At 46.5% G+C, this 27,742-nt stretch overlaps 1 protein-coding gene across 9 annotated transcripts; it reads left to right on the forward strand.

Annotated features, from left to right (window-relative positions):
• Window positions 1–1,650: 1,650 nt before the first annotated feature.
• On the forward strand, window positions 1,651–25,644 carry ZNF384 (zinc finger protein 384). 9 transcript variants are annotated; one of them, XM_088050978.1, is made up of 11 exons: window positions 1,964–2,017; window positions 2,350–2,398; window positions 3,314–3,503; window positions 6,161–6,231; window positions 6,377–6,617; window positions 6,944–7,259; window positions 19,256–19,480; window positions 20,129–20,311; window positions 21,110–21,188; window positions 22,013–22,171; window positions 22,338–25,643. In XM_088050978.1, the coding sequence occupies exons 4-11, from the start codon at window positions 6,166–6,168 to the stop codon at window positions 22,611–22,613; spliced, it is 1,545 nt and encodes a 514-aa protein (XP_087907104.1). In that variant the 5' UTR covers window positions 1,964–2,017; window positions 2,350–2,398; window positions 3,314–3,503; window positions 6,161–6,165; the 3' UTR covers window positions 22,614–25,643. The 9 variants fall into 9 exon arrangements, with proteins under 9 accessions (XP_014108904.1, XP_014108907.1, XP_014108903.1 ...); XM_088050977.1 differs by having other exon boundaries at window positions 6,165–6,231; XM_014253429.2 differs by lacking the exons at window positions 1,964–2,017; window positions 3,314–3,503 and adding an exon at window positions 1,651–1,740.
• The last annotated feature ends 2,098 nt before the right edge of the window (window positions 25,645–27,742 follow it).

A 27,742-nucleotide genomic window follows, 5' to 3' on the forward strand; every position in this document is an offset into this window, starting at 1 on the left:
CAGTCCTCTTCGAGGAGACTCGGTCCTGTTTCTTCCTAGGCAGCATGCAGGGAGGAAGGAGGCTATAAAGGACTCTGGCAAAGAAGAGAGAAGTAAAAGAGGTGTCAGTGCCAGGCTGTAGTTCCTCTTCCAAGGCACAAGATTGAATACATTTGCTGCGTTGCAGAATGACGAGAGAAATGTCACCTTCAGAGGTGATCTAACAATCACAAAAATAAATTAGAGGAGAGAAAAAAAAAAAAAAAACAAACCACAACAAGACGAGCATTTGTGAATATTCATGAGCAAGTCAAAACCCCCAAATTAACAAGGAAATTAATTTCCAAACTGATTAGGCTGCCAACTCCTTTTATTTAAATAAATCAACAATTGCCTTCATGTGACTCCTGCTGAAGAACGCAGAGCTAATCCTGACTCCTCCCAGGAGGAAGTTTGGTGCCGCCTGCGATGACCAATACCCCAGCACGTTGTGGGCACAGGCAGGCGCTGTGGCTGGAGCCGCCGGGAGGTTTTCCTCTGCCCACTGCTCCGGATGTTGCGGTTTCACGATCGCCCGAGCCCATCTAACCGCTGGCTGCTGTGCTTGTGCTCTCCTTGGTCCCACCCTCTTACTCATGCTGGCTCGCTAAAGCTGTTCCAGCATGCCAAGCTGGCAGAAAACTCACGCAACAATTAAAAAAAGAGGTTTCTCTCAAGTCAGAGCACTGAAACAGCTCAGCCAAACGCCCGGCACGCAACACCGCAGGTGAGGAAGGTAACCTGACCTGACCTGGGAGGTGGGCCCGGCGCCAAAGTTAACCCTGCTACGAGTAGCGGAACGAAGCCTACATTATCCTAATAAAGTCTCTTTCCGCACGAAGTGTCTAAGACAGAGCAGAGCAGCAACAGCCAGAGCGCTTGGTGATTTTTGTGGGGTGTCTGCAGTTCGGTGCGGGGCTGCCCAGGGCTCAGCGATGCTCCGTGATGTGTCCTGCAGGAGCAGCCCGGCTGTGCGCGGGGCTCCAGGCACCGAGCGCCGGCTGCTCCTCCCGCTGCGCGCCCGGGAGCCAGCGGGAACCGCCAGACCAACCTTGGGTGGGCTGAATCCGTGAAACCGAGCTCTCAGTGACTGGGAACGAGGGTGAGCTGCAGCCCCCTCCGGGGTCACGTTGTGCACGGTGACAAATACAAAACCGACTGGGCTTTGGGTGAGGTTACACGGAGCCGCCGGCTGCGGGCTCCCCTCCACGCCCGGCCTCGCCCTCCTGCTCCCGGCAGGGAATAAGATGGTCCAGTTTGCCCATTCTGGCACAAAACCAGCTCGCGGGAAGCCCCTTCTGTTGGCTTAGCATGACAGACACGTTCAACAGCGTGCCAGGAAACGCTCGAGCCAGCGCGGGCTGGGACCGTCCCCGGCGCTGGCAGCCAAACTTAGGGACAACTCCTCTGGAGCATCGCGGCGGGCCGGGACCGTCCCAGGCGCTGGCAGGCACAGCGTCCAGGAAAACTCCTCTGGACCAGCCCCATGCCGCGCCGACCGAGAGGCGGCGGCCGAATTACTGCTCCCGGTGGCTCATGAATATTCATGAGGGCGGCCTCATCTCCCCCCCATCCCCGGTCCGCCCGCGTCACGTGACGCCGCGAGGCCGGAAGCGGCCCTGCCGGCCGGGCTCGGGGACGCCGCGCGCCCGCCCGCCACAGCCACTTCCGCCCTTCCGCCAGCACGGGATTCCCCGCGCGCCGGCGCCCTCCGCGCTTCCGGTAAGCGCGCGCGCGTGCCCGGCCCCCGCCCCGACCTCCGGCCGCGCCCACCTCGCCGGTGCCCCCGCCCCGGGGAGCTTCCCCCAGGCCGCCGCCGCCGCTCCGCCGCCCCGTTTTCAAGCGAAACCGCTGATGACGCCGTTCCGCTCCTCTTGGCGACTCGGAAGCGCCGGGGCGCGCCCCGCCCCCTGACCCGGAAGCTCCTCCCCGCTGTCTTTCCGGTGAGGAGGCCGCCGCCGCCGGAGCCGGGCCGGGGCCGCCGCTGGGGGGGAGCCCGGTAACGTGCGGGGCGGCGGGACCGCAGGCGGGGGGCCGGGCGGTGGGACTTCCGGGGCCGGGGCGATCCGGAAGCGGAAATGGAGGAGGGCGGGCTGTCTGTCTGTCCGTCCGCCCGCCTGTCTGTCCGGGTGTCGGGGGCTCCGCCACGGGGGAGCCGCACTCCGGGCCGGCCCCGCCCTCGGCCGCCGCGGGGGGAGGTGGGTCCGGGCCCCACGGGGAGCGCCTGGCCCGCGTATGGCCGGGGTGCCCCGGCCCGCGGGCCCCGCGGAGCGCCGCCCGCTGCCATGCGGGGCCCCGGGCGCCCCGGTAACCGAGGCGGTTTATTTGCAGAGCCGGCCCTGGAAGGAGGAGAAATGCAAGAGGAGGGAGAGTGAGAGGGGTAAGGAGCTCTCGGAGCTGCGTGAGTGACCCCCGCCCCTGCCCCGGGGACTGCCGCGGGGTGGGAGGAGATGGGATGGGCCGCGGGTCCCGGAGTTGGGGGCGTGAAGGCATTTGAGCTCCAGGGTGCGGGAGAAGGGATTGACCGCCTGGAAGGAGCTGAGGCGCAGGGTATGCTCTCTGCCAGGCACCTGTTCCAACAGAGGCTCGCTCGGTCGGGGTGGAGGCTACACAAGTGTCGAGGAACGGCACCAAAGTTCTGTCTCTAGCGTGCGGGTTTGGGATCCAGGACTCTGTCCGGTTCATTTGGGATATTCCCGATGAGTGTTCAAATGTGCTTGTTCTAAAGGTGTAACAGCATTTGAACTTTGTGGTGCTTATGACTTCCGTGGAAGCATTTTTGCTTTTGATCTAACAGCCTGCGTGGCTTTCAGCATCCTCAGTATTTTGCAGTAATTAAGCCTAAAAGCTCCTTGTCACTGAACAAAGATCTTGGGCAGATATAAAATAACAGTCTAAATTGCTCCCGAGCGTTACACTCAGGGCTTTTTGTTGACTGAAAACTCCGTGCCGAATAGGAGAAAAAAGCCAGGCATCTGGAGAATAAAAAAACCCGTGTTAAAAGTCAACCTCTGATTAAATACCTGCGTATCCAACCTTGATTGTGCCTTCCAGAAACACAGCCTCTACCTCAGCGTATACTTGCACGTGCTTTTATCTGTCTGTTTATGATTAAAGTGGTGACCTGCCAAGAAGTATAAATCCAGCACGTTAAGTATGTGATTCTGTGAAGTACTCTGTGAGATCTAAACTCCAGATCCCTTGTCCCTTGTGAGTTCTCTGGTTCACTCGGTTGTTTATTTGGTGCATGTACATTTGTGGTCTGTACATAGAAAGTGTTTTTGGTTTATATCAGGAGGGTACGTTGACATCTGTCTGATACTAGACTGGTGAATAGGAAGAAGGTCCCATCTCTGGCCTGTTTGTGGAAGCTGGGATGATGAAGGCCCTGCAGTGGGAGCGTGCTGTGGTACAGGGTTGAAGCTCCAGCCCATGTCTGGTAGTTATAGAGCAATTGGAAGGGTTACGTGCAGAGTTCTGGTAAAGTAAGTGTGAGCAGCATCTAAGTGGGGGCTGCCAATAGGGGTGCATGTTTTCAAAATACTCTTTTTAGCCTAAAAATGGGGTAGGGGAGGGACAGCTCTGGGCACTAGGATAGTAGGTTGGTGGAGGAATCTTACCTTTGTTTTCTGCCTTTGGAAGACCGGCTTGCTAGTGAAATTGCATGAAAGCTTCAACTTTTACACCATTTCTCCTTTTCCTCCACATTCTTATAACTCCATCACACTTCAGCCTTTCAAGCCAGAAGTTTGAGGCCTGATAAATAATATGCTCAAGCATGAAGATTTTTGGATGGGGAGGTGGATTCTGAGGGAGTCTCATGAAATCAGCGTAGCCATCCTTTGAAGAATCAGTAAGAGCTGTATTTGACTTGCACAGTTTGCAAACTGAGCAAACAAAAGTTAGATTCTCTGTGAAGTTCTGATGGAAGACAAGATGGAGACAAGCAGCCACTGAGTGCCCTGGCCTCTTCTAGGCTGGATTTTGGAATCTGAAAATGTACTTGCCTTTTATTATTTTTAAATAAGAAAGCTGTTGTGAGGGTTTTTTGGTTGTTTTTTTGGTTTTTTTTTGCTTAAATTGGCATCTTTCTGTTTAACTCCTGAAGTTTGCAGTTGTGTCCAAGGGAGTTTTGAACTATTACAAAGTTTCTGTGGAAAACGTATCTGATTATTATATGAGACTTTATATGTTTTTGGAGAGTCCAGTTCACTTCAGTGTTTTTGACGTAGAAGCTAAGCAAATAAGGGCTTATTTATTTTACAAATAAAACCAAACCTAAGGAAAAAAACTCCAAACCTGGAAATTCCAAACAAAATGCCCCTCTGGGTTCAGGTGGTGCTTAATTGCCAAGGATGTGTTATCTCCTCATATGTGCCCATCCTGTGGAAGAAAAAAGCCATGTAATTAGGCACTAAATGCATAGGGCTGTACTGTGGGCAGTGAACTTAATAATTAATTTTGCTCAGAAAAGAAAGCAGAGGAAGGAAGGTAAAGAGTCTTGCCCCATCAGCCTCTGATTGAATCACAGCAGTGTAAATCCAGAGTAATTCAGTCAGGCAGCGAGCAGTCTGACTGCATGCCACCAACGTAAGGTAAATAATTTATCCTTAAGTGTGTTTATTGGTTGATTTGCAGTGAGTGAGTGAGGCAGGAGTACTTGGCCTTGCTGTTGCATGAGCAATTCATACAAACAAAATTATCGGGTAATTTGGTTCATTTAAATATTGCTTCTCCACATAGAGGAAAATTATCTTTACATTTTGGCTCACACACAGCAATTCCACATGTATTTATTCTGTCCTGATACACTTCTGTAATGTAAGTGTTTCATGCTACTGGGGCTATGCCTCTGAGCTCCCCTGATGATTGAGATAGACTTTTCAGAAACAATATTGTTTAACTATTAGACCACTGACAGACCATAACAGAAATAGGAGTGGGGCAGTTTGCAGGTAGCTGCATGAAAACCTACAGTGGTTGCACTCTCTGCCAGATGTATTCTGAGCATAGTTTTTACCTACCACTTTTGCCATATTTGTTTAGGAATAGATGTATCTTCTATTTCAGAAAATACTCTTTTGTTAATTTCTTCAGGTTTTGAGTAGTGTGTTTGCAAGTGTAACAAACTTCGTCCACTAATGGTATTACACAGACGAATGTAAGGATTAGAAAAGAAAGTGCTTCTTCTGTCAGGTATTCCCAAAGAGATTATACTTCAGTGTTCAGGAGACTCTCTTTTGGTGTCCGACTGGTCCTCTGAATGCAGGGAGAGTTGAGATCGAGCAGTGGGCACTTGGCTGGGGGCAGAGTCCTATAGAATCTTGTCCCAAAGATGGTAAGGAAATGGGCAGTGGAGAGCTGAGACATGGTCTCACTTGGAAATAGGGTATCTCAGGAGCAGGGGAATAAGGCTGTTTTCCTACTGCTTAGTCTCATTGGAGGAGAGCAGGAATATTGAATGATATTTTTCTGTTTCTTTCAAGAGTGGGGCTGGGGTGGGCAGCAAGAAGTTAGGAGCCCTGAGTTTGACTTCTTGGTCTGCTGTGGCTGTCTTGTTAACTTAGGCAAGTCTGTTTCCCTCTCTCTGCCTGTCTTTCTTCCTGTGTAACATAATGCTAATGTCCCTTTCCTGCATCTGGGTCCTTAGTGCTGAGCTGGGGTGGAGGGACAGGCAAGGTCCAGAATTTTCACTGCCTGTGGGGTCAGGCTGTCTAATGGTGAAAAACGGTTTTCATCTGTATTTGCCTGGTTGCAGATGCACAGACTTAATTTATTCCATATACTTGGGTGGATGACAACTGGGAAAATTTGGATGTGTTCTGGGTTTCTAGTCAGTCCTGTTTTTTGCATGGAGGACTACCGGGCAAGCGGGCATTTCAGGTGGACCCAAGCCCATGGGAATAATAGGCACCTTTTCCCCCTGAAAATAAATTTTTCATTTGGGCAGATAGCTCAAAACAGGGGAGAAGTTGCTCAAGAAAGACTGGGGAGATTAAGGAACTGTCACAGCATTAGACTGAGTCAGTTCCATGTTGGAGTCTCTTTGGGTTTAATGGGTTTTTTGTGTGTGTGTGTCTGTCTGTCTTCCTTGTCCTTCATTCCTCTTCCCTTCCCCCTTCTTCCTGCCCCCTGTGCCCAGCTAGGATGGAAGAATCTCATTTCAACTCCTCCCCGTACTTCTGGCCAGCAGTGCCCACCGTCTCGGGACAGGTAAGATCTTCCAACCTGTTATGCTGGTCTTGCTTCCTGTTAGAAGTTTATGCACAATGAGTGTTTCTCTTGCGCTTCTTGCTCAGCCAAATGCTGGGCAAAGCTGTGCCAGGATATGCTAAAACCTGTCCTTCCCCCCATGTAGATTGAGAACACCATGTTCATTAACAAGATGAAGGAGCAGCTATTGCCCACAGAGAAGGGCTGCAGCCTGGCTCCCCCCCACTACCCTGCCTTGCTGACAGTCCCCACCTCTGTGGCCCTGCCCACTGGTATCTCCATGGACTCGGACACCAAGCCAGAGCAGCTGACACCACACAGCCAAGCCCCTGTGACTCAGAACATCACCGTGGTACCAGTGCAGTCTGCTGGGCTCATGACAGCAGGTAGGGCACTCCAAAGGCTTTGGCAGCGTACCAAGGGGGATGTGGGATGGGGAAAAAAGAGGTCCTGGAGAAGCTTTATTGGCCTGTACGTTATTCCTAGCCTTACTGATGATGTGGACTGTCTTGGTGTGGTTTCACTGTGAATCTCTAGGCACTCCATACATCCACGTCTTTATGGAAGTTTGACTTGCAGCAGAGGAGCTTTGGGAGGGGAAGTTACCCTTGTGTTTGTGTTGTAGTCAAAAGTGGGTGCTCCTGTGGGATAAGGAGGTTGGGCGTAATTGGAGATGTAATAACTGACTTCCTCCACCTTCCTTTGTTTGCAGGTCCTGGTCTGGTGATAACTTCCCCGTCAGGTTCTCTGGTGACCACAGCCGCCTCTGCCCAAACCTTTCCCATCTCAGCTCCCATGATTGTCTCTGCGCTACCCCCTGGCTCCCAGGCAGCCCTGCAGGTGGTTCCAGACCTGTCCAAGAAAGGGACAACCACCCTCACTGAAGGGGCTGGGGGAGTTGCCCCCAAACCACCCCGGGGCCGGAAGAAGAAACGATTGCAGGAGTCAGGGCTGCCAGAGATGAGCGACCCCTTTGTGCTGACAAACGAAGATGATGAGGACCAGCACAAGGATGGCAAGACATACAGGTGGGGAGTGGGGTTAAACCTTGACTGTAACGTTGCATGGGGATGGGGGTGTACTTAACCCTTCAGAGGGTTACATGGGGAAGAAGAGATCTCTGCCTTGTACCTAGAGGGTCCCTGAGTAGAGAATCTTTGAGCTGCAGAAGGAGTTGAGTTTTCTTTCTGGTAAGGAATATTCACAAGCCGATGGGTTAACCCAAAACTAAGGATTTCCTTTTAGTGGACAGTCTTGATTTCCTGAATATGTAGTTGTTGACGTTACTAGGTTAGTTAATGACCAGGATGTTATGGAGGCTAAACTGTATCCCTGATGGCACAGCCAGGTAGTTTGGCTCCTGTACTGCAGAGTGCAGTGCTGTCTGGTACAGCTGGAGCACTTCTGGTGTAGCTGGGAGCCCTGGTATACCTGGGTGCTCCCCAGTTAAAACTCCAGTCTGTCCAGTGTAAAGACTACAAACTGGAGACACACAGAGCAGGAAGTGAACTGTGGTGATAGTGTCTGCTCCTATGTGTATCGCCCCATGTGATCTATCTCAGCACTCCAAAGAAAACAAGGGGAAAAAAATGTGTTTCTGAATTAAATATAAGGGTGTTTATGAACCCTAAGTGTATCAGATAAGAGGGAGGAGAGTTCTGAGCCCTGAGGTTGGGTTTCTGAGCTTGGAGGGATGTGGCTTGAGTTTACAAGTGATGGTGAGGAGAGAGATAAGGTAGGAGGGAATACTTGAACCAGAGGATAAGCCGTGTGGGTGTTTCAGAAAAGGTGGGAACCAGACAGAGCAGAAAGCGGTAGGGAATAAATGTGGTGGTCTGTCTTAGGCGGGAAGCAGGAGCACTTACGGGTGATTCAGTGATAAGTGTTTCTGACAGATGATTAAGATAAATAAGAGGCGAAGTAGTAGCCAAATTGAAACAGAAATAGAAGATGATCCCTAGGACTTCTCACTTTCCTATAATGTGCCCAGCATCCCATATCAAACAGTTTTTCTTTTATCATCCTAGATGCTCTTTGTTTTGGTACAGATTTAGTTTCTTTCTGGAATTAAGCCATAGGAATATGAAGGCATCTACACAGAATCTGTGCACCCACCTCAGGCATTTTTTCACTTTTAGCTATAGCATTTTTTTAACACTTATGTTTTTTAATCAAAATAGTTAAATGGGTACAAAACTAGAGCTAAATGGGTACAAAACTAGCCTTTTTACTTTAGCCAATGTTCCAGTTCTTCTGCTTTGAAAATATAATCAGCATATGGTGAGGAAGGGTGGGAGTGTTAGGTAGGTAGCTTGCTGTTTGTAATCCCACCATTTATTTTGGGCCATAGCCACAGTTCCACACTACTCAAGCTGCTTATAGTTTGGGTTGCTAATTAGGTTGTTAAATATGTATTTACAGGGGACACAATTGGCAGTGAACACTAGAATTAAAGCTGATCCAGGGCTTTAATTATAGCTCCTTGTTTACTTGTAAGTTTGAAAAAAAAATGCCCAAGACCAGGTGGAGTGACTCAGCAGAAACTTTATGAACACGCATAGTCTGTATACCAGCTCATGAAAAAGGCTTTGCAGGGAAAAAAACAGATGACTGTATATGTGGGAACATGTAATATCTTTATGTTTTAAGATTTCTTTATGTTTAGTCAGAGTGTGGTACCTCTTCCACTAGCCCCTACCCCAAGTAGGCCTTCCTCTGAGCAGTGCTTAGGTGTGAGAGAGCTAAATTGAGATTTATTGCCACCAAGGAGTACTTCTGCCCTCCTTGAGATCTGCTCCTTGGATGATGCATTCCCTGTGCAAGTTTGGAACTAAAAATGATTGTTGGAAAAATAAAGGAGAGCGCTATCTTCTCTTGGAGCTGTGGGAGAGAAAACCTTTGTGAAACATAGTAAAATCATTTCTCTATAATATGCATATGAATAGACTCACAAGTTAAAACTTTGAGAAATACTGGGATCCTTCTGTGTTCTAGAGCATGATTTCAGTAGTTCCCGTCACTACAGTATGCAGACATATGCTCGCTAAATTAAGACTGTGGGTGAGGTTCATCTACTCCTGCTTCTTTCTCAGGCTGGAGGAGGAGTTGGTTTTGGCATTCAGATGACTATGTTTGTATGATTTCACTGATTCCCATGATGAGACACTGAGAATAATGTACTCAGATTCCTGGAAGGAGTTGTACTACATGGATCAGTGTGATTTTTTATTTTTTTTTTAATTTCCTAAAGCCTGGGATTATTTTGTCAAATTTAATTATTTTTTTAAGCTTTGTTTTTTAGCCCTTTGAGCTCTCTTGTCACAGGTGTCTGGGCAGGTGGCTAATAATTTGTAATTCCTGACTCCTAGTGTGGTGATGAAGACAGAGCAAGGCCTTGAGTGAGCAGCACAGCCAGGCAGATCTGGAAGGTGTTGGAGCATAAACCTTGATGTGTATACTCCAGCTCATCCCGTTCTCTGCTAAATGTAGAGGTGCCTGCTCCAGCAAATGGCAGCTGTTTTAGTGCTGTATCTTCTCCAGAAGTGAATTAGTGGTGCAAGAATCTCTGTGACTAGGGGTTTTTTTGTAAGCAAAGGTGTTGAGGCTTTTGCTAGTGATGGCAATATTTTGCAGATCTTTGATGTCTGTCCTTAGGATTAGTCTGGCAGAGTCCTTGGTACTTTGTGTTGTGCTGCTGGAAGAATGCTTGCACCTGCAGGGGACAGCATCTAACCTAGTCCTGTGAAGAATTTTCCTTCATGAGTAATGTCACTTCAGTCTTGTCTGGATTCATCGCCAGCTCTTTGTTAATCTTCCCTGACATCTTTGTAGAATTCGCTTTTTCTTTGGAAAATGAGATCAGCATCAAGAGTCCTTCTAGAAAGATGAAAAAAGACTTCTAGAAAGACATGGCTTCTTCCCAGTGCTTTATAAGTGCTGAGGAAAAGGTAGCAAATGGGTCCTGGATACAGGAGGATTGTTTTTTAGTCCTGGTGTGGTGCCTGTACCTGTGCACTTTTAGAAGTCTGGGCTGTGATGTGATCGGTAGACAAGACTGATGAAGTGGTTCAGCCACTCTGGGCCAGATCATCAATTCTCTTTCTCTTGACAGCTCTCTAAGTAGTTTCTTTGTAAGAGGAAGAGAGCTCTGTATAGGCATTACTAGGCTCTGGTATTAAGTAAAATCTAGGATGAATACCAGTTCAGTCTGGAATGGTTTTGCAAGCTGTGCTCTGGAGCCTCAGATACCAACAGAAAGGTTGTCAGCTTGAGAAGGGCCTCACTGTCATAGTGTAATCAACAAGCTCTGTCTTCTCCACTTCTAGTTTTGAGTTTTCCTTCCTTTCACTGGGGAACAGCAGGGAGGTTGGGAGACAATAATCAGCTGAGGGACATAAGAAATTTCTGAGATGAGTCTAAGGTGCAAAAGCATACAGAAGCTTTAGTAAACTGAGCTGTAGGAGATGAGGAAGCTGGATGGAGACCCTCATTAAGGAACAAATTATGGACACAAGTGGAACCAGTGGTTTGAATACAAAGCAGGTGGGCATCTTCTCAGACACGTCTTGTTTTTAGCCTGTTTTTTCTTCCCTTTACCGGATTTAGCGTTACTGTTTGGTGAACTTCCCATAGTTTTGAATCAATTTGTATGTAAGTGGCTATGGGTTTTGTAAGCCACAAATGTCTGTGACAATATTGTTGAATTGGGCCAGTTTTAAGCTTGGAAAATATCTGTTAAGCATGCGCTGAAATGATTTATAGTTTGGTGGCTGAAATATGTGAAGGTTATATTCTCTTTGCTGCTTCTTGAGTCTTGCATGACTCCAGGCACTCAGGAGACAGTCCATCTCCACAGAGAAGACAAATACAGCCTAACTTCTCTCAGTTTCTGTGTGAGGCTGGACTATATATCTACTTTTTCTGCAGCTCTAAGCATCTTCTAGAGTTGCACTGAAGGGCCAGACATGCTTTTCCTTCAAGGTCAGCTGTTTCTCCTGCTTCAGAAGGAGTCTTTAGTGCTCCATGTGGACAGTAACCTCTCCCTCTGATGGGCACAAAGGCAAGGCTTAACAAGACCCTGCTTGGTTCAAATGTGGTAGGGATGAGAATGAGGTATGAGCAGGGACTGGACCTGTTTGTGTTGAGGAAATCTGGAAACTTGGTAGAGATGGGAATCAAAAAGGAGGAGAGAAAAGACAAGAGCCTACAAACTAGGGAATGCAGCAGAGGATGTGATGGGAAGCCTCTTTGCAAGGGAGAGATGGGAGAAGCTAGTACAGGAATAAGCTATAAACAGCCAAGACTGAGGGGTGGAGGAAAGAACCAGACCTGCTAGGTGCTGGAAAATGAGATACCTAGAACTGGCAGAACAGAGAGGGACAAGAGTATGGGATGTGGACAGACAAACAGAAGCATGAGAGAGAGGAGATAAGTGTTAGGTAATTGAGGGAATGAAATAGCGAAGAGCCCCTGCAGTAGAGCATCAAGAGGCTGGGGCTTGTGGATAAAGAGCTTGGGTCTGGGCCTTGGTGCAGGAGCGGGGATTGCTCTGGGCTAGAAGGCTAAGGGCAAAGGGGGAATTAAGTTTGAAGTGTCAGGCAGAAAGTTTGACCACATTCCCTCCAAAGCCTAGAAATATTAAACCCAATGTTTCTAAATTTTGCCATGTCTTTGATGTCAGCATAAGAATGTGACCTCCTCCGGCAAAGAACCTCATCTCCCTCTTAGGCTAGAAAAAGGTGACAAAGTATTGTTGCTGTCATTTATCATCTTAGCTGCAGTGGCAGAGGTCTGTGCAATGGATTTTAAGATTGCTGATGACCAACGTGGGTGTCAGTATGATGCCACACGTTGGAATTTCTGTTTGCTTTTTTTAACAAGTAGTTCCGTGAGCAGCGGAACTAATGATGCCTGGTTTCCAGCGGCTCTCTCCTGTGTGGATTCTCTGATGTCTAATCAAGGGTGAGCTTATTAGCCTTTCCCTCAGCAGAGGACTCCAAGAGAGTCTCTCTTCTTTCCTCAGCTGCATATTTTTGAGACTTGTGTTGACTTTTAAGATCCTTACCCCTTTTCCAGATTGGTTGGAATTGGCTTATGATCTCAGAACTCTTAAGGAAGACTTGCATATGCACATTTACATATACACATGCAGTTTGTACACATAATCCTTGCTTTGTATATAAATGCAGTGCTTGGAGCTTAGAAAATGACAATTTGACTGGCCACATGCCTGAGGGTATAATGAGGTAAAACCTTGTGTCATGGTAAGTTCTCTCCCTTCTGCGGAGATACTGTAACTGTGTGTGTGTGCACCTCTGTAGGTGCTTTCCCTTGGCTGTTCCTCATAGTGCCAAACAAGGAATTGACAGGAGAAGTTCTGCAGTCACAAGTTCTAATTTTGGTGTGTTACTTGTCAATGGAATGAGTGTGTGCAGGGTAATAAGGACAATCACAATTTCAGCTTGGGGGAGAGGGAACTTTAAAACTGTATTTTGTGCCTCTTACCTGGTTACACCTTAATTTGGCCCTATTGAGTCAATGCATTTTGATACCATCCTTGATTAGTTATTGGTGCGTGACAGCCTGTCTGAGTCCTGCATGTTTGCTCAAACTGAAAGGAATGCTCTGTTAAAAAAAGTCATTGAGATGGAATTGTGGAATTGAGGAGGAGGGTCTGGGGAAGGCATTTGCTAGTGTGAAGAACTGTTGATTACACTTGCCTCTGCCACAGTTTGCTGTGGTATCCTACAACCCTACAGATAATCTTGCCTTCAAGTGTGTGCAAGTATGAGTTAGGTCCAGTCTTCAGTGGATTTGCATTTGTCTCAAATTACCATAGAGTTATCCTGAAATAATTAACATTTGGTGTTCCCAAAACCGTAACCTCCACTATCATTGAACACTCTTCTGTTACAGGTCAGACCCTGTTTTGCTTTGCAGAGGTGCTGAATCTCATAGTAGTAGCATAGAAATCTATAGGGGCAGTGATATAAACATATGTAATAGGACTTCTCCTTTAAAAGAAAAAAAGGGGTCACAGATACCAGTTTGGCCACTTGGAATTAGTGGGTATGTCTCTCTTACTGCGTTTCACTGTGTCTTTTGTGATTCCCTTCCCTTACAAAAAGTAGAACAGGGACATTGTGGGTGTAAATGAGTGCTTATGGAGCACTGATATTTCTGTGGTGGGTACAGGAGATGAGTGATCTGCTTCAGAAGGTTGGAATTGCATGTAGTCGACGAGGCTTAAGGCTGTCCAGAGTAGTGATACAGAAAACTGAATGCCTGGTTGTTAAGTATTTGTCTGTGCAACATAATAAGAGTGCAGTTCTGTGGAAACAGTCAGTAAGGCTGTATCAGAACGCACCTGCATTGCGGAGCCAAATTATGGTGACATGGATGACCTTAATCCTGGTGTTTCCAAATTTCCTAGTGCTTTCTAATGGGCCTTTTGTATTCTTTTAATTTTAGCTCTTGCATGTTATCACTATACTAGGAAGCACATTATTGTGTCTTATTGTTTTGTTGGTCTTTTATGCTAATGGTGACTGATTTCAAAAATTGGTAGACAGTGTCTTAGGCTTGATGTTCAATGATTTGGAGGTCAACAGAAAGTCATGGCTGATAACCTAAAGATGAAAGCAATACTAGTGGATAGCTGCAAAAAAAAAAAAAAAAAAATCTTTATGTGGCTGTTAATTGTTCAGACAAAATATTTTTTAATACAGTCCCATGGAAGACTTAGCCTTTTGGGACAGCATGATGTCTTCAGCAGCCAGGGATTGCAGTCCAGATGTTTGGACACAATAGAAAACAGTATCACACGGAAGTGTCTTGTTGGAGTATTGAATGTGTCTGATCTAAAGATAAGGAGTATGGAGGAGCAGTATACTGGAAAGCAATGACTGAAAAAGACTTTTAGGAATTAAGTGACATCATGAAAGCTCCCAGTGTGAGACCGTGACAGAAAAGGTTTAAGGTGCACCTGTTTAAAGCATAAATGATTGAGTCATTAAAAGAAGACAGGCAACTTGTGAAGTATGCTGAAATACCACAAAACTCTGGGTCAGGTATTTTTAGGGTCACTTGGAAAAATGGACAAAATGCAGGAATGTCTTCAAATCTGAGAACTGGGAAAGTGCCATATGATGAGAGCATTTTAAACTCCTGTATAGACTTATGTATGAGAGTATGCTTTTCTGCAGCCTTTCCAAGCCACCAGGTGCCTAAAGGACTGTGGAAGCAAGTTGACCAAGATCTCTGAGCATAGCTGATAGATTTGTTAGGCACACCAGCAGCGTAAACTGTTCAGTGGAAGCACAGCATTGGCTTTTGAATCAGAGCAGATGCTGGGTGTGCCGGTGTGAAGCAGAGATACAATTCCTGTGCCTTTATTTGGCATCTTCATGCTTGCTGGCTTTATTTGTGTGTTGCCCAACTGTACTGTACCTGTGTATCTTGGATGTTGGTTTTGTTTCCTCTCCTCGCCTCTTACAAAATATTAATAAGAAAGTGTTTAACTTCAGCTTAAAAAAAAAGGGGAAGGGAGTGTGATGGTCAAGTTAGCATTTATCATGAATTGTGCATCCATTATTGTGCTGTGCTTGCATTAATTACTTCATTAACTCTGCATTGGAAAGGCAGGACGTTTCCTTCCCTGCTGAATGAACTGCTGACTCTGACAGCCTAAACTTACTCGTATCATCTAGTCTAATTTCAGACTTTCCTGTTCCAATTTTTATTTTAACTGATGGTCTAACTTGTATTTGTAGCCTAACAGAAGGAGCAAGGACTCAATTAACTTGTAAGACTACTCTCAGTAGATACTAGGAATTTGAATTCTCAGAGCCATATAAAAGCTTACATAGTTTTCACAACTATGATACTGATCAATTAAGCACTTGATTGAAAAAGGCTGTTAAACCATGTTAGGCAAATTTTACTATGAGCTGGTATTTCAGATGGTATTTTATCTTCTAACAGCATCTGATGAATGAGGCGGAACATTCCATGAAAAGTGGAAAAAAATGCAGCATTCTGTGCTACAGAGTTGTAGTCTAGTTGCTATAAGCATCGTTTTGTTTATGACTCATTTTGATGACTTTCATACATCCACCTTTTACTGGCATTTCATGATTTTTGAGAGTGTCTCTGTCTAACATGAACATATTCTGAATGTCTTTATTTCCTATAAAAAAGAAAGCATTGTAAACATTGGAAGGGGTTACTTTTGATCCCTGGCATATGGCTGAGTGCTAATTTAACTGTTGATATGAACCTCTGTGTTATTAAGGATATTTTCTCCAAGGCTGTCTGAATTTTCAGAGCCATAACAAGCAGCTGCAGGGAATGTTGTGTCACACCATCAATGGGAATGCTGCAGTCATTTCTGTTTCTTGCTGTCAGAAAGAATACAGCCAAAGGAGGGGTAGTTTAGAAGCACAGTGGGGATACTATTAAAAATGGATATTAAACAGAGGGGGGGTAGAAATCAGTTACTTCATATAGAGTTTCATTCATGCTTAGCAAGGAGCACTCCCTATTTTTCCTCTCCCCAGCCAGAATTTCACTGAAGTAGAATACTGAAAAGCTGCTAGTGTCAGATGGGATGTTCTCATTATCCATATAGATTTAACATTTTTTTTAATCCATATTTGCCCACTAGAGGGCTGATTGCATCTTCCCCTTTAATATTTGATGTTGTCTGAGGCAGAATGCGAAGCCCTTAATTAAATGGATCATTTGTTCCCTTGAAAAAGCCTGATACCACACAATATAAAATTCTGAAATGCAGCTTTCTGTTATATTCCATGGCTTTTTTTAACTCATAAGGCTCATGAATTTGTTAATGCTGCATAACATTCTTGCTCTCTCAGGGTTGATGCTAATTAGATGATTAGAAAATGAGTTCTTGCAAGATTTTCATTCTAAGTGTTGTTTGAAAAACAATATCAGAATGTCTATAGCTGCTAAATTCAGTCAACAGGGGTTGGTTGGTTTGTTTGTTCGTTTGAGGGTTTTGTTTTGGGTTTGGGGTTTTTAGGTAGGTTAGGGTTTTAGGGGGTTTTGTTATTGTTGTTGAGGCCTGTTTTTGCTAATAATCAAGTTTATCATTGTCATGCAAGTGCCAGTGAGGTTTTGAAACAACTTCTTTTTATTTTGAAAATAGAAAAGGACACGCAGTCTGTTTCTCTTCATTAAAGTTTATTTTAGAAAATTTCTGACCTGAAGGCAGATACCTGGCAAAGCAATACGGGTGCACAGAAGTTATGGAAGATAAAGTTGATGGCTTTATGGCACTATAGATTTAATGCATGGGACTACTTAGACTTGATGGCATGGTAAAGTTCATTAATTTTTCAGAACAGAATAGACTATTTAAAATATAAAATCCTGCGTACAGCACAGAAGAGATTAGTGCCCAGCATTCTCTTTAAACTAGAGCAAAGCCCTTAGAAGGGTATTTCTCTCAGGAAGGTACCTGGATTCTCAGAATACTGATTGTAGGGGCCAAGTGATTTGGGCCATGTTGTAGGCTCTGAGCCTTGTTCCAAAGATGCATTATTTTCATGGTTGGAAAAGGCCTATTTCCCCTTTTTTTCACTTTTAGTGTCAGTTGTTGTTCCTTGTTATATCTTACTTGTTCATAAAATAACCCCCTAGTAATTGATATTTTTCTCCCTATGTAGATTTATTTGGATATTGACCAGGTTTATCTTTTAATCTTTAGTCCAAACCTATATTGACTGGAGTTAGTGAATCTTTCCTGCAAAGCCAGTTTTCCACATGCCATCATTCTTTAAGTTTGCTGAGTCTGTGTGAGTTTTTCAGTAATTGTTGAGGACATGGACTTCAGAATTAGACATGCTGTTGGCAAGAACAGTCGCTGCCCTCCTGTATACAAGAAAGATACCTGCTATTCCCCTTTGTTTTGGTGAGCCCTATTATCACAGCATCACACTGGGAGCTTGTTCTCAATTGAACAGTTCCTTATCAGAGGGCCAATGCTGTGGAACAGGGTTCAATTGAGAGTAATGGGAGTCAGCATCTGCTGAGAGGGAGCTTGCTGAAAGTCAAGCATGGGATTATGCTATAATTGCTTGCATTAGCAGGGAACTGGACTTGGGGGCTCAGAGGTATTTTTCAGTTCAGTTTTCACCTCAAAGTTATTTCTAAGGTTGGTGCTTTCAAGGATACAAGAGTCGTCATCCTGTAAGTATGACTTGATTACTGCAAAATACATTTGCTCTATTCAAGTCTAGGATTTTGGGAAGTCTGGAACAAACTGTGCAACTTGAGATAGTTTGGTTCATAAACCAAGAGCTACTTTTTTTAAAAAGACAATGCCGATGTTCCTTTTTACTCCTTATATTCTTTAATAGATGTAAGGATAAACAGCCAAATTGCATCTGTTTGTTGAATCCAGAAGGGATTGGGGGGGTGTGTGTGTGTGTATGAGGAAGGATTTATGTAAGGATGTACTTAGTTTGCATGTTCTGTTAGGGCTTGCAATTAAAATGGATTAAGATAAAGATGAAGGTAGGACACATGGGAACAACTGTTAGAGATGATAATGAATGTAAAAGAGCAAAAGTGGAGAGGAGGGAAATGTTACGACAGGTGTGTGTGCGAGTGCTTGCTAGGGAGGCATGGCTTCCAGCTAAATGGCTTGGAATCAAGCTGTGGCTCGGAAGGGCCTGTGAAAGTTAAGGTAGGTGCTGGATAAATACTGCTTACATGACATACGCTAATCAGACTGCACACGTCATAAAGCTTCTGGCTCCAACAGAGCCACAACAGTAGATGTAATGAAATATCCTCCTGAGGAGAGATGGATATGGGGAGGAGCAGGATCAGCTCTCTGTGGCTTGTAATACCTGCGGACTTTTGTTGCCAAGCAGTTTTGTAAACACTATAAAGCTTAAGGAAATTCCCAGACAAAGTCACTGTGAAAGCTGAATTAATGTTACCCAGACTTCCTCGGGATGGTACATCTCTCAGATGTGACCTGAGAAGTTACATGTGGAGATTGTATTTTGTCTTTAATGTAAATGAAAAACCTAAATTCAGATAAGCCTTAACTCTGCCCCTTGTTTGACACACATTGTGGGGGTGGGGAAGAAGTGAGTAACTTGGATGCAGCTTTTATCTCTCTGTCAAATTATCAACCACAAAAGCTTTTACCATCTTGAATTGTAAAACAGTATGAGCTTCTCTTAACAGCCTGGTGTCGTGGTGGAGGAAGAGTTTTTAACAGCAGCATCCATAGCAGAGCAATACCAACTGCTTCTTCTTGTTCAGAGTCTGTGTGTTAACAAATACATTTCTGATCATTATGGGAACAGATGGATCCAAACACCCAGACAAAACATTTTGCATCACATCAGTGAGACTGAAATGATGAAAGCCAACTAGACCAATGAAGTACCACATTTGAGATCCAGAGTATCTGTGTGAGGCCCACTAGGAAAGCAGCAGCACTGCTGGTACTCTCTGCATTTTGTATCCTAAATATATGAGTGTCTTCTCTAAAAATGGGAGCAGAGTTAAGTGGATTTGGCCATTACTACTCTCACAGACTTCACAGTACATGGAATTAACTTCTAATACAAACTATAACCTGGGATTTCCAGGTATTCCAAGGTTTTTTTGACTGAAATAAATCATAGATTTACAAAGTGGGGGTTTTGTCTGGGAATTATTCCTATCCCCTTAGGATTGCTGATGGAAAATTTCCAAAGTGCTGCCCTGTCTCTCATGCAAGCCAGTTGGTTTCTTCCAACGCCTTTACTTGTCTGGCTGTGTGAAGTATTGTTTGTTCTATTACACCAGTTCCCAGTTTAAATTTGTCCCCCTGGGACTGGAGCACTCACAGCCAAGCAGTGTCCCGGATGAAACCTCCCCAGTACCACATAGTGGGAAAAAGCCCCTTCACTCAGTGTGGAAGATCCCATCCAGTTTGAGTTGATCCATACTGGGGCTTACCCCCATGTGACACTGTCTCTTCCCCTCGCCCCGGTCCCAGGTGCCGGATGTGTTCGCTGACCTTCTACTCCAAGTCGGAGATGCAGATCCACTCCAAGTCCCATACGGAGACAAAGCCACACAAGTGTCCTCACTGCTCCAAGAGCTTCGCCAACAGCTCCTACCTGGCCCAGCACATTCGTATCCACTCAGGGGCCAAGCCCTACACGTGCAGCTACTGCCAGAAGGCCTTCCGCCAGCTCTCCCACCTGCAGCAGCACACACGGTAAGGGCCAGAGGAGGCTGGGGCCCTCCGCACTGCATGTTGCCGTCATCCCAGCATGCTGTGAGCACCTCAGTGGGCGCCTGCCTGGGGAGACCCGGCTGCTTGTCACTGGCTGGTCAGGTCTTGGGCACGTCAGGCCGGCAGTAGCGGTATCGGACACGTGAGATCAGTCCCTGGCTGTGAGGGGCTGGGTGCGCTCAGGTTAGCGCTGCTCTGCCGGAGAGGTGTCAGCAGCCGAGTGACGCTTTCTGACAGGAGGTAGGGCTGGTTGTGTCAGTGTGAGAGTAGAGTGGGCGTAGGAGGACTGTTCCCTGTCACCCCAGCATAGTTCTGCCAAACATCTCAAGTCCAGGCTTGCAGCCCCCCTGCTATTTCAGCCGTAGGCTTCCCACACACAGCTCTGCCAATGCCCCTCAGTCCAAGCTCTATAGTTCCTCTCTCTGGATCCTCCCCCGGTGCGGACAGACCATGGTCTCTTGAATCCAAGGGGAGCACGGTTTGAGACCAAGAGAGCTCATGCTGTGTTTGGAGTTCCTTCATGTAGCAGATAGCGTGGTGCTGTCCCACCCCCTTTGTGCCCTCATTCCATCAGCACTAGCCAGATGGCGGTCATGTCCAACTGCTGCTGCTCCTCCTCCTCTTCGGCAGGATCCACTCCAAGCTCCACACGGCGATTGTCAAGCCGCACAAGTGTCCTCACTGCTCCAAGAGCTTCGCCAACACATCCTACCTGGCCCAGCACCTCCGCATCCACTCGGGGGCCAAGCCCTACACCTGCCGCTACTGCCAGAAGGCCTTCCGCCAGCTCTCCCACCTGCAGCAGCACACACGGTAAGGGCCAGAGGAGGCTGGGGGCCTGGCCCTGGTCCCCCCGCGCTGCCGGCATGCACCTCTGGAGCACGCGCGCCAAGCATGCGGGGGGCGGGCGGGGAATGCGGCCGGCTGCACCCCCAGAAGGAGGTGACCCACCTGAGTGGACGGAGTGGAGGCTGCGCAGGAGACACTGACCACGACAGGGCTGAGGTGGGCACGTGCTGTCCCTGGGGATCCTTGGTCTTGCACCGCGGGCGGCACAGAGAGAGAGCGATAGAGAGAGAGGCATTGGCTGTAGGGGATCCCAGCCTGGCACCACGGGGGTTGGCCTGAGTGTGTGGAAGCTGCTCCTGGCATTGCAGGGGGACAGGGACAGATTAACACTGTAGGTAAACTCAGCCTGTTACTTAAAAGGAAAAGCGTTGGTGTGTCTGTCCTGGAGGAAACAGAGCTGCTTTCTTGGTACTGTGGAAGCAAGAGAACAGATTCCTCTCGGTTGGTCATTTGGGATTTCTGAGCTTGGAGCAGGGGGTCTAGACCTCCTGACCCCTTCCTAATACATTTTTAGGTAGCTCACATGCTGAGCTGTCCAGCTATTCATAAGCTCTTGCTCCTCAATCCTAGTCACTCTGAAATCTGCTTGACTGCCTGTCTTCTCCAACTTCTAACTGGACATGGGAGCTGGGCAGAGCTCTCTTTGTCCAGCTAGAGCAGCATCTGGAGGCAACATCTTCCCCTTCACACAGCAGCAGCAGGCCCTGGCAGTCTGCTCTGTCTGCCTGCTCACTGCCTCCCGTTTGTGCTCTTCCTCAACAGTATCCACACCGGGGACCGACCCTACAAATGTGCTCACCCTGGGTGTGAAAAGGCTTTCACCCAGCTTTCCAACTTGCAGGTAAGGGGCTGGGTGTGTCCTACTAGCCAGCAGGGGTTGGCAGGTGCTTGTAGTAAAGGAGGTGGAACCAAGTGGGGCAGGTGGGAGGAGAATAAAAGAATACAGAAAGCTATGGAAGCTCTGGGCAGGGAAGAGATTCCTGACTTGTGGCACTAGTGGCCCAAAGAAGTCACATAAACAGTTGCACCATGTGAAATTGTTAACTTGACTTGAAAGCAGTGAGACCTTAGTGAAGTTCCTCCCATCTGTCTTGCAGTTTTCTAACTTAGCTGGGGCAAGACTTTTGCAGAATGTTACACCCAATGAAGTCTGTGTATCTGGGTGGGTTTTTTGTTTGTTTTACAATGAAATGGAGGGCGTAAGGGTAGGGATATAGGGAAGATGGTGTGTCCTGTTGCAGTACCCTGGAGGAGGGGGACTGTAGAGTGTGCCAAAGAGCAAAGAGCTGTAAACACCTGCAAGGAGTTAAAGCAAATCCTGCCCTGAAGGTGTTGGATGCAGGGAGCAGATGTATAGGGGGCAGAAAAGGAGAGACCAGGAAAAGACTGGGAGTTGCATGGAAGCTGAGGAGATGGGGGTTGTGGAGCATTAAGAGTCTCTGCTCTTCAATGCCTAATATGCATGACAGGAAAGGGCATGTGTGGGGAAGGTGTGGTGGGCTGGAGGGAGAAGTTCTGTCCCTATGCTAGAAGCCAGGTGTACTTTCTTCAGGAGCTTGGGGCCTGGCTTGAAGGGAGTGTTTGAGGTAAAGCTGTCTCCAGTATTAACACTTTATTCCTTCGTCACGCTTGCTTTCTCTGCTCCCTGCTGCTGCCGCCCTCCAGTCCCACAGACGGCAGCACAACAAAGACAAACCTTTCAAGTGCCACAACTGCCACCGTGCGTACACGGATGCTGCCTCGTTGGAGGTACACCTGGCTACGCACACGGTGAAACACGCCAAGGTCTACACCTGCTCCATCTGCAGCCGGGCCTACACCTCGGTGAGTGTTTGCTGCCCTGGGGGTGTAGCAGAAGTGGTCAAACTTCCAAGGGAGCAGCTCCTCTAGATCCAACGGGAGCAGTCCCCCGAGTTGCCGTGTCCCTCCCTGTTGGCTTCGTCTTTCACGAGCGTCGTTCCCTCCTCTCACGCGGTTCTTCCCGTTGCAGGAGACGTACCTGATGAAGCACATGCGGAAACACAACATCCCTGACCCACAGCAGCAGGTGGTTCAGGCGCAAGCCCAGGCCTCGCAGCAGCAGCAGCACTTCCAGCCGCAGGGCGGGGGGGCAGCAGGGGGCCCTTCTGGAGACACTAACCAACCCAACCCTCCCCCCCAATGCTCCTTTGACCTGACTCCTTACAAGACTTCAGAGCATCACAAGGACATCTGCCTCACTGTCAGCACCAGCGCCATCCAGGTGGAGCACCTCTCCAGCTCCTAGAGAGACCTCAACCCAGGGAGCAGAACGCCTCTTGTGCATAGCCTGTGCCAGGGGCACCGCTTATGCAGCGGCCCTCCTCGTGCAACAGTTTCCGGCCTCTCCTCCTGCAACAGCCTCTTCTGGCCGTTTAACCCTGTTCATGGCAGCCCCTTGAACAACAGCCTGTCTCAAGGGGGTGCTCCTTCTGTGCAACAGCCTGCCTGGTAGGAGGATGCTTCCTTGTGCAAGAGCCCCTTTCCTGTGCTGGGATCACTTCCTCATGCAAGAGCCCCTCCTTTGAAACCCAAAGAAAGGCCCCTGTTTTGCCTTCTCTCTCACTGTAGGATGTGTACGAAGCGGGGTTGCGTGTTGAGATACGCATGGTGGATGGGATGGAGAGATGGCCCTTGTATTCACAGGGGCTTGGACACATGTTTTTAGCAGGCCACAGAAGAATGTGGCAGGGTTGACAGCTGGATGGGGTTCTTTGAGGATTGCCTTGAGTGTCTGAGAGAGAAATATCCATTCCTGTCCCTCCTGCTTGTGAAAGGGAGGAGGGGTCGCTCGTCCTGCCCCAAGGACTGGATGGGAGAAACCTCCTCCCCAGTGGAAGGTGAGACCAGTGGAGGGGGGAAAGGTGAGGCATGTTCTCTGGGATGGACAGGTGCCTACACTGCCTAAGGGCTGTGGAGTATTGCGTTCTTTCTCCTCCCCTGGTGGAGAGCAATAGAGAGGAGTCTGTCTGAACTGACTGCTGCCTCTCTCTCCCAGCTGTCTGAGCAGCACGATGGCCCCGTAGGAATGTGGGTTCCTGCTCATTGCTCTTCCTGCCTGTTGTGGATGATATCCTAGCAGCTTGTACTCCTCCTCCTCTCCCTCCTGCTTTTCCCCCCACCTCCTCAGAAAAGCCTGCAGGCATCAACAACAAACCAAAAAGCAACTGGAGGGAGGGTAAGAGACTGCCAAAATAATCATCACCCTTCTCTCTACTCCCTTTCCTGAAAGGTGGAATGACAGCAGTTCTGACACTCACATACCTGTCCTGCCCCCAGTTTCCCAAAGGGAAAGAGGAGGAGGAAGAGGAAGAGGAGGAGGAGGAGGAATAGACCAGTCTTTTCAAGGAGCTGGCAGGAGGCAGGGAAAGGCTAGCTTCTCCTGCTCATCTCCTGCCAGAGTGCTCTCCCAGGCTCCCTCTTGCCAAGACGGGCTGGACTCACATGGCAGTGGTGGCCTCTTCTGGACCCTGGTAATGGGAGAGAATCCCCAAAAGGTGGACAGTGGAGAGAAGGGGATGAAGATCCCCACAGAGAGACCAATCTAATGAGAAGGGGGAGCCAACAAGAATAAACTGAAGGCCCCTTGAATTTATATATATATATATATATAAATATCTATTCCCCACCCCTGGCCCGCTCTGTCCTTGCTGTAACTGTTTCTATCTCTGTGTTTATAAAACGCATTATCCTGGCGAATTTTTATTTTCAATCTTCGTTTGTTTTTCCCTTTCTCTTCGTCTTCAATTCTCCTTCCTCTTTTTTTTTTTTTTCTTTTTTTTTTAATTGGTCCACATGACTGCTAGTCTTGTGTGTTACTTGTTAGTTTCTTTGGATCATGGAGGCTGACTTGGAAGAGAATGAGAAGGCAAGGGAAAAAGCATGTGTTGTTGGGTTTTAAAATCAGTCACCCACCCAAAGCCTATAGAATCCCAGACTTCTGTATGAACAACCAATAGGGGCTTCTATTTTATTTTTTTTAACCACCCTGTATAGAAATAAATTGGTGTAAAAGGCTCCTTGAAGGTGCTGCTGCAAGCACCCTGCCCCTGTGACGTGTGTTCCTTCCCCCTGCACCCGACCCCTGCAGGAGCCTCTGGCTGCCCTGAGTCCCGAGGGGCCGTGCAGGCAGGCGCAAGAGCAGCACATCCCTGCCTTTGGCACTTTGGCGTTTGCACAAGGAAAGTGAGGAGCTCTGCACCTGGGGAGCCTGTGGCAGAAACCTTTTTCTCTGTTCAGTCACCAGGGTTGGCTGCAAACGGGTGGAGTGTTTGGTAGGTGCATAGGTTAGGCTAGATGGAGCTGTCTGGTTTGACTCCTGCATTTCATAGGTGACATTTCAATGTATTTAGGCTGTATTGAGCCCCAAGAACTCATTTGTATTTGTACTGCGTTGACAAAATGCATTGGCTTGATTTTGAGGCACTGGGACACAAAATCCATTGGTAGCCTGCTGCAAGGGCTTCATGTTTTCACTGTTTAAATATTTAAGCCAGATTTCTCCTTGCTTTGGCTTCTGGTTACTAGTTCTGGAAATATTCATCCTTCTGATTCTGAGAGCCTGAATGGGACTTCTCCCCCCCAGACTTGTATTTAAACCCTCTAATGTCCCTTCTCAATCCACTTTTTGACAAGGTAAACAGATAGAATTCTGTAAATCTTCCACTGTAAGGGATTTCTTCCAGCCCACAAATTATTCTTGTCTTTTCTCTCTACATCTTGTCAAATTTTTCAGTATCTTATAAACATGTTCACTTCGGGACTGAGTGTTGAAGCCCCAGTGCCATGGATGAGGTCCCTCAGCCCTTTGCCTTAAGTCTGCAGAGGATTATGTTTTACCTCTTCTCATGGTGTTATACAGGAGCACACAGGCTGCTTGTCTGGTCAAGTGTGATCATCCAAAGTCTCAGCTTTCCATGATAAGTGTTTTCTCTACAGGTATGCTCTGGGTTCTTGTTTCCTGGATGCCTCACATGGGGCTGTGTCCAAGTCCAGCCTATGTGAATGGACCTGGCTGACTGATGGACCAGGTTACTCACAGCTTTCATAGTTCTGTCACCCGCAAACTGTATCAGTTGTTATTTTTATTTTCAGATCCAGGTTGAAATGCAATATTGCATCTGACCTATGCTAACTTGAAAAGCATCATTGAGTGCAGCTTCTCATTAGCTTCTTTTTGAGACTTGCAGGCTGGGCATTTCGTAATCCTCTTAGTATTTGATTATGTACAGTTTATATTTCTGACTTATGGTGCTCGGTCAATGCCTTATAAAAATTTAAGTATGTTGCACCTATGCAGTCCCCTTTGTTAAACCAAATGTATAATGATATCATCTAAGAATGAAATTAGGGTTTTTTCTTTTTCTTCTATTCTTTTTTTTTTTTTTTTTTTACTACAGAATCTGTATTTCATAAAACCTTTGTGTTACAGGTTTTATTTTTTCATTCACTAATTCTTCCTCTCTACAGGTTTTCCATAATTTTGAATTTTGTCATTGAACTGTTTAATTTGCCTTTTGGGAGTACTGTCATGAGTGTCTTAAGGTGTTTCTCTAATATCCCAAGTTTAATTAAGATCAGAATGACTGGGCTAAAGAGCTTGTTACTGAACTCTTTCAGGACTCCTGTTTCTTTGCTGATTTCAAAATATACATCCCTAGTAGGTGTTGTCTCATCTCCTACTATGATACTATGGTACTAGATAGAAGTTGCTGTTTTCATATGACTGCTAAATTCTGTTCCTTTCTTTAGATGGAACTGGAAGTATTTGTTGACTGGTTTCCCCTGTTCTGTGTCACTAGCATTTTCACCATTTTTATCTAGCATGGATGAGTACTATTAGTAAGATTTCTTTTTTTATTTTGTGATTGAAAGGAGTAAAAGAGAAAAATACTCCTTTCCTTTTACCACTAGTTTTGCTAGTCACAAAGCTTTTCTTAAGAGTTTTCTCTATTTTTATAGTGTCTAATTTATATTGGTTGCTGTCTTGTTGTCTTCACCTTTTTCATCTGTTATGTTTCTCCTTACAGGAGAGTTTGATTCATATTCCTCTGCCTTCTTCCTTTTTCTCGTGTGGACAACTGAGTTTATAGTTTTGCTCCCCTTGGAAGTTACGAGACTCAGCAGAGTATTATTACTACTTGAGGCTCTCCTCTGCATGTCCATGATCCACATGGACAGGACAAAACTGCCAGCTTCACTCAAGTTGTTCTCTCATCTTGAATGCATCATCTTGAAGTCTAAAAAATGACTTGGTTTGGCTGCAGTGTTTTGAATTAAACTGGGATGGCTTTAAAAGTCAGAATAATACTTTGCTGACTGGTTGAATTCCCTGGGGAATGGCTCACACATTAAAATTCTTTGCAGTGATTTTTCATTTTCTATGTTAAAGATGCTTGAAATCGCCTTTCCTGGTCCCTATTTTGAGGTGGTGTTTTCTGATGTCTGCTACCCCTTCCCTTCTTGGAATCTGCTACCCAGCATGGGCATCCATGTGTATTTAAGGCTGTACAATTCTTGTTACCAGTCATTTCAAAGGTGTTACTGTTTGTGCAGTTTGCTGCTGAGCCTATAGCTTTCACTGTTGCCCAGGAGGAAACTAATTATTTCTTACTAAGGGACGTTCCCACTGAGCTTCAGAAATGCCACTTTATTTCAGGCCTCCTTTTCTTTCTTATGAATGAGAATTTCTCTGTTTACCCAGTCCTGTTGCGCATGTGGCAATAATTGAAGATACCTTACCCTCATTATCTTTGTCACTTATTTGAGTTTGGATTAGGTCTTCCTCTTTGGGTTCCCAAGGTTGTTTAACATGTTCAGTGTGCTCCAGATGGTTTAAAAAGTACAGTAGCTACCTGTGAGACACAAATTGTAACAACTTGTACAAAAATCTTCCCTCTTCAGGTGAAACCTGAGGTTCTGCAGTCTGCAGCTTTGTGCACTCAAGCCAACAACGGTTCAGTTATTTACCTCCCACTCACAAGAGTGGAATTTTCTCTTAACAAGATCCCATGGTCCTTCTTCTTCAGCTCCATGAATTCTTTGACCCTGCATTTTCATTGTGATGCAAATCCATTTGTTTCTATATGTTTGCACCCAAGAAGACTTGACAATGACTCCGGAGTTCTGTATTAGGTTGCATCTTGTATCTTTGCTGAAAGGCAATAGCACTTTTTCATCTTGTCCTTTTCCAAGCTGATTTTCTGTTCTTAGTTGCATTTTACAAATTATCATTGCTTTAAAAGGAGACATCATGTAGGCTGGAAATCATTTAGAAAAGTCACCCACAAACAGTAACAGAATCTCAGCTGTGACTAATGATAGTATTGCTGGTCTATAATTCAGTTAAGTCTTCAAGAAAGATTTAAGACTTTTATA

This window comes from Pseudopodoces humilis, chromosome 2, assembly GCF_049639895.1.
Source record: "Pseudopodoces humilis isolate 2021_Gansu_Grassland_sample_001 chromosome 2, ASM4963989v1, whole genome shotgun sequence".
In the NCBI taxonomy this organism is placed as follows: domain Eukaryota; kingdom Metazoa; phylum Chordata; class Aves; order Passeriformes; family Paridae; genus Pseudopodoces; species Pseudopodoces humilis.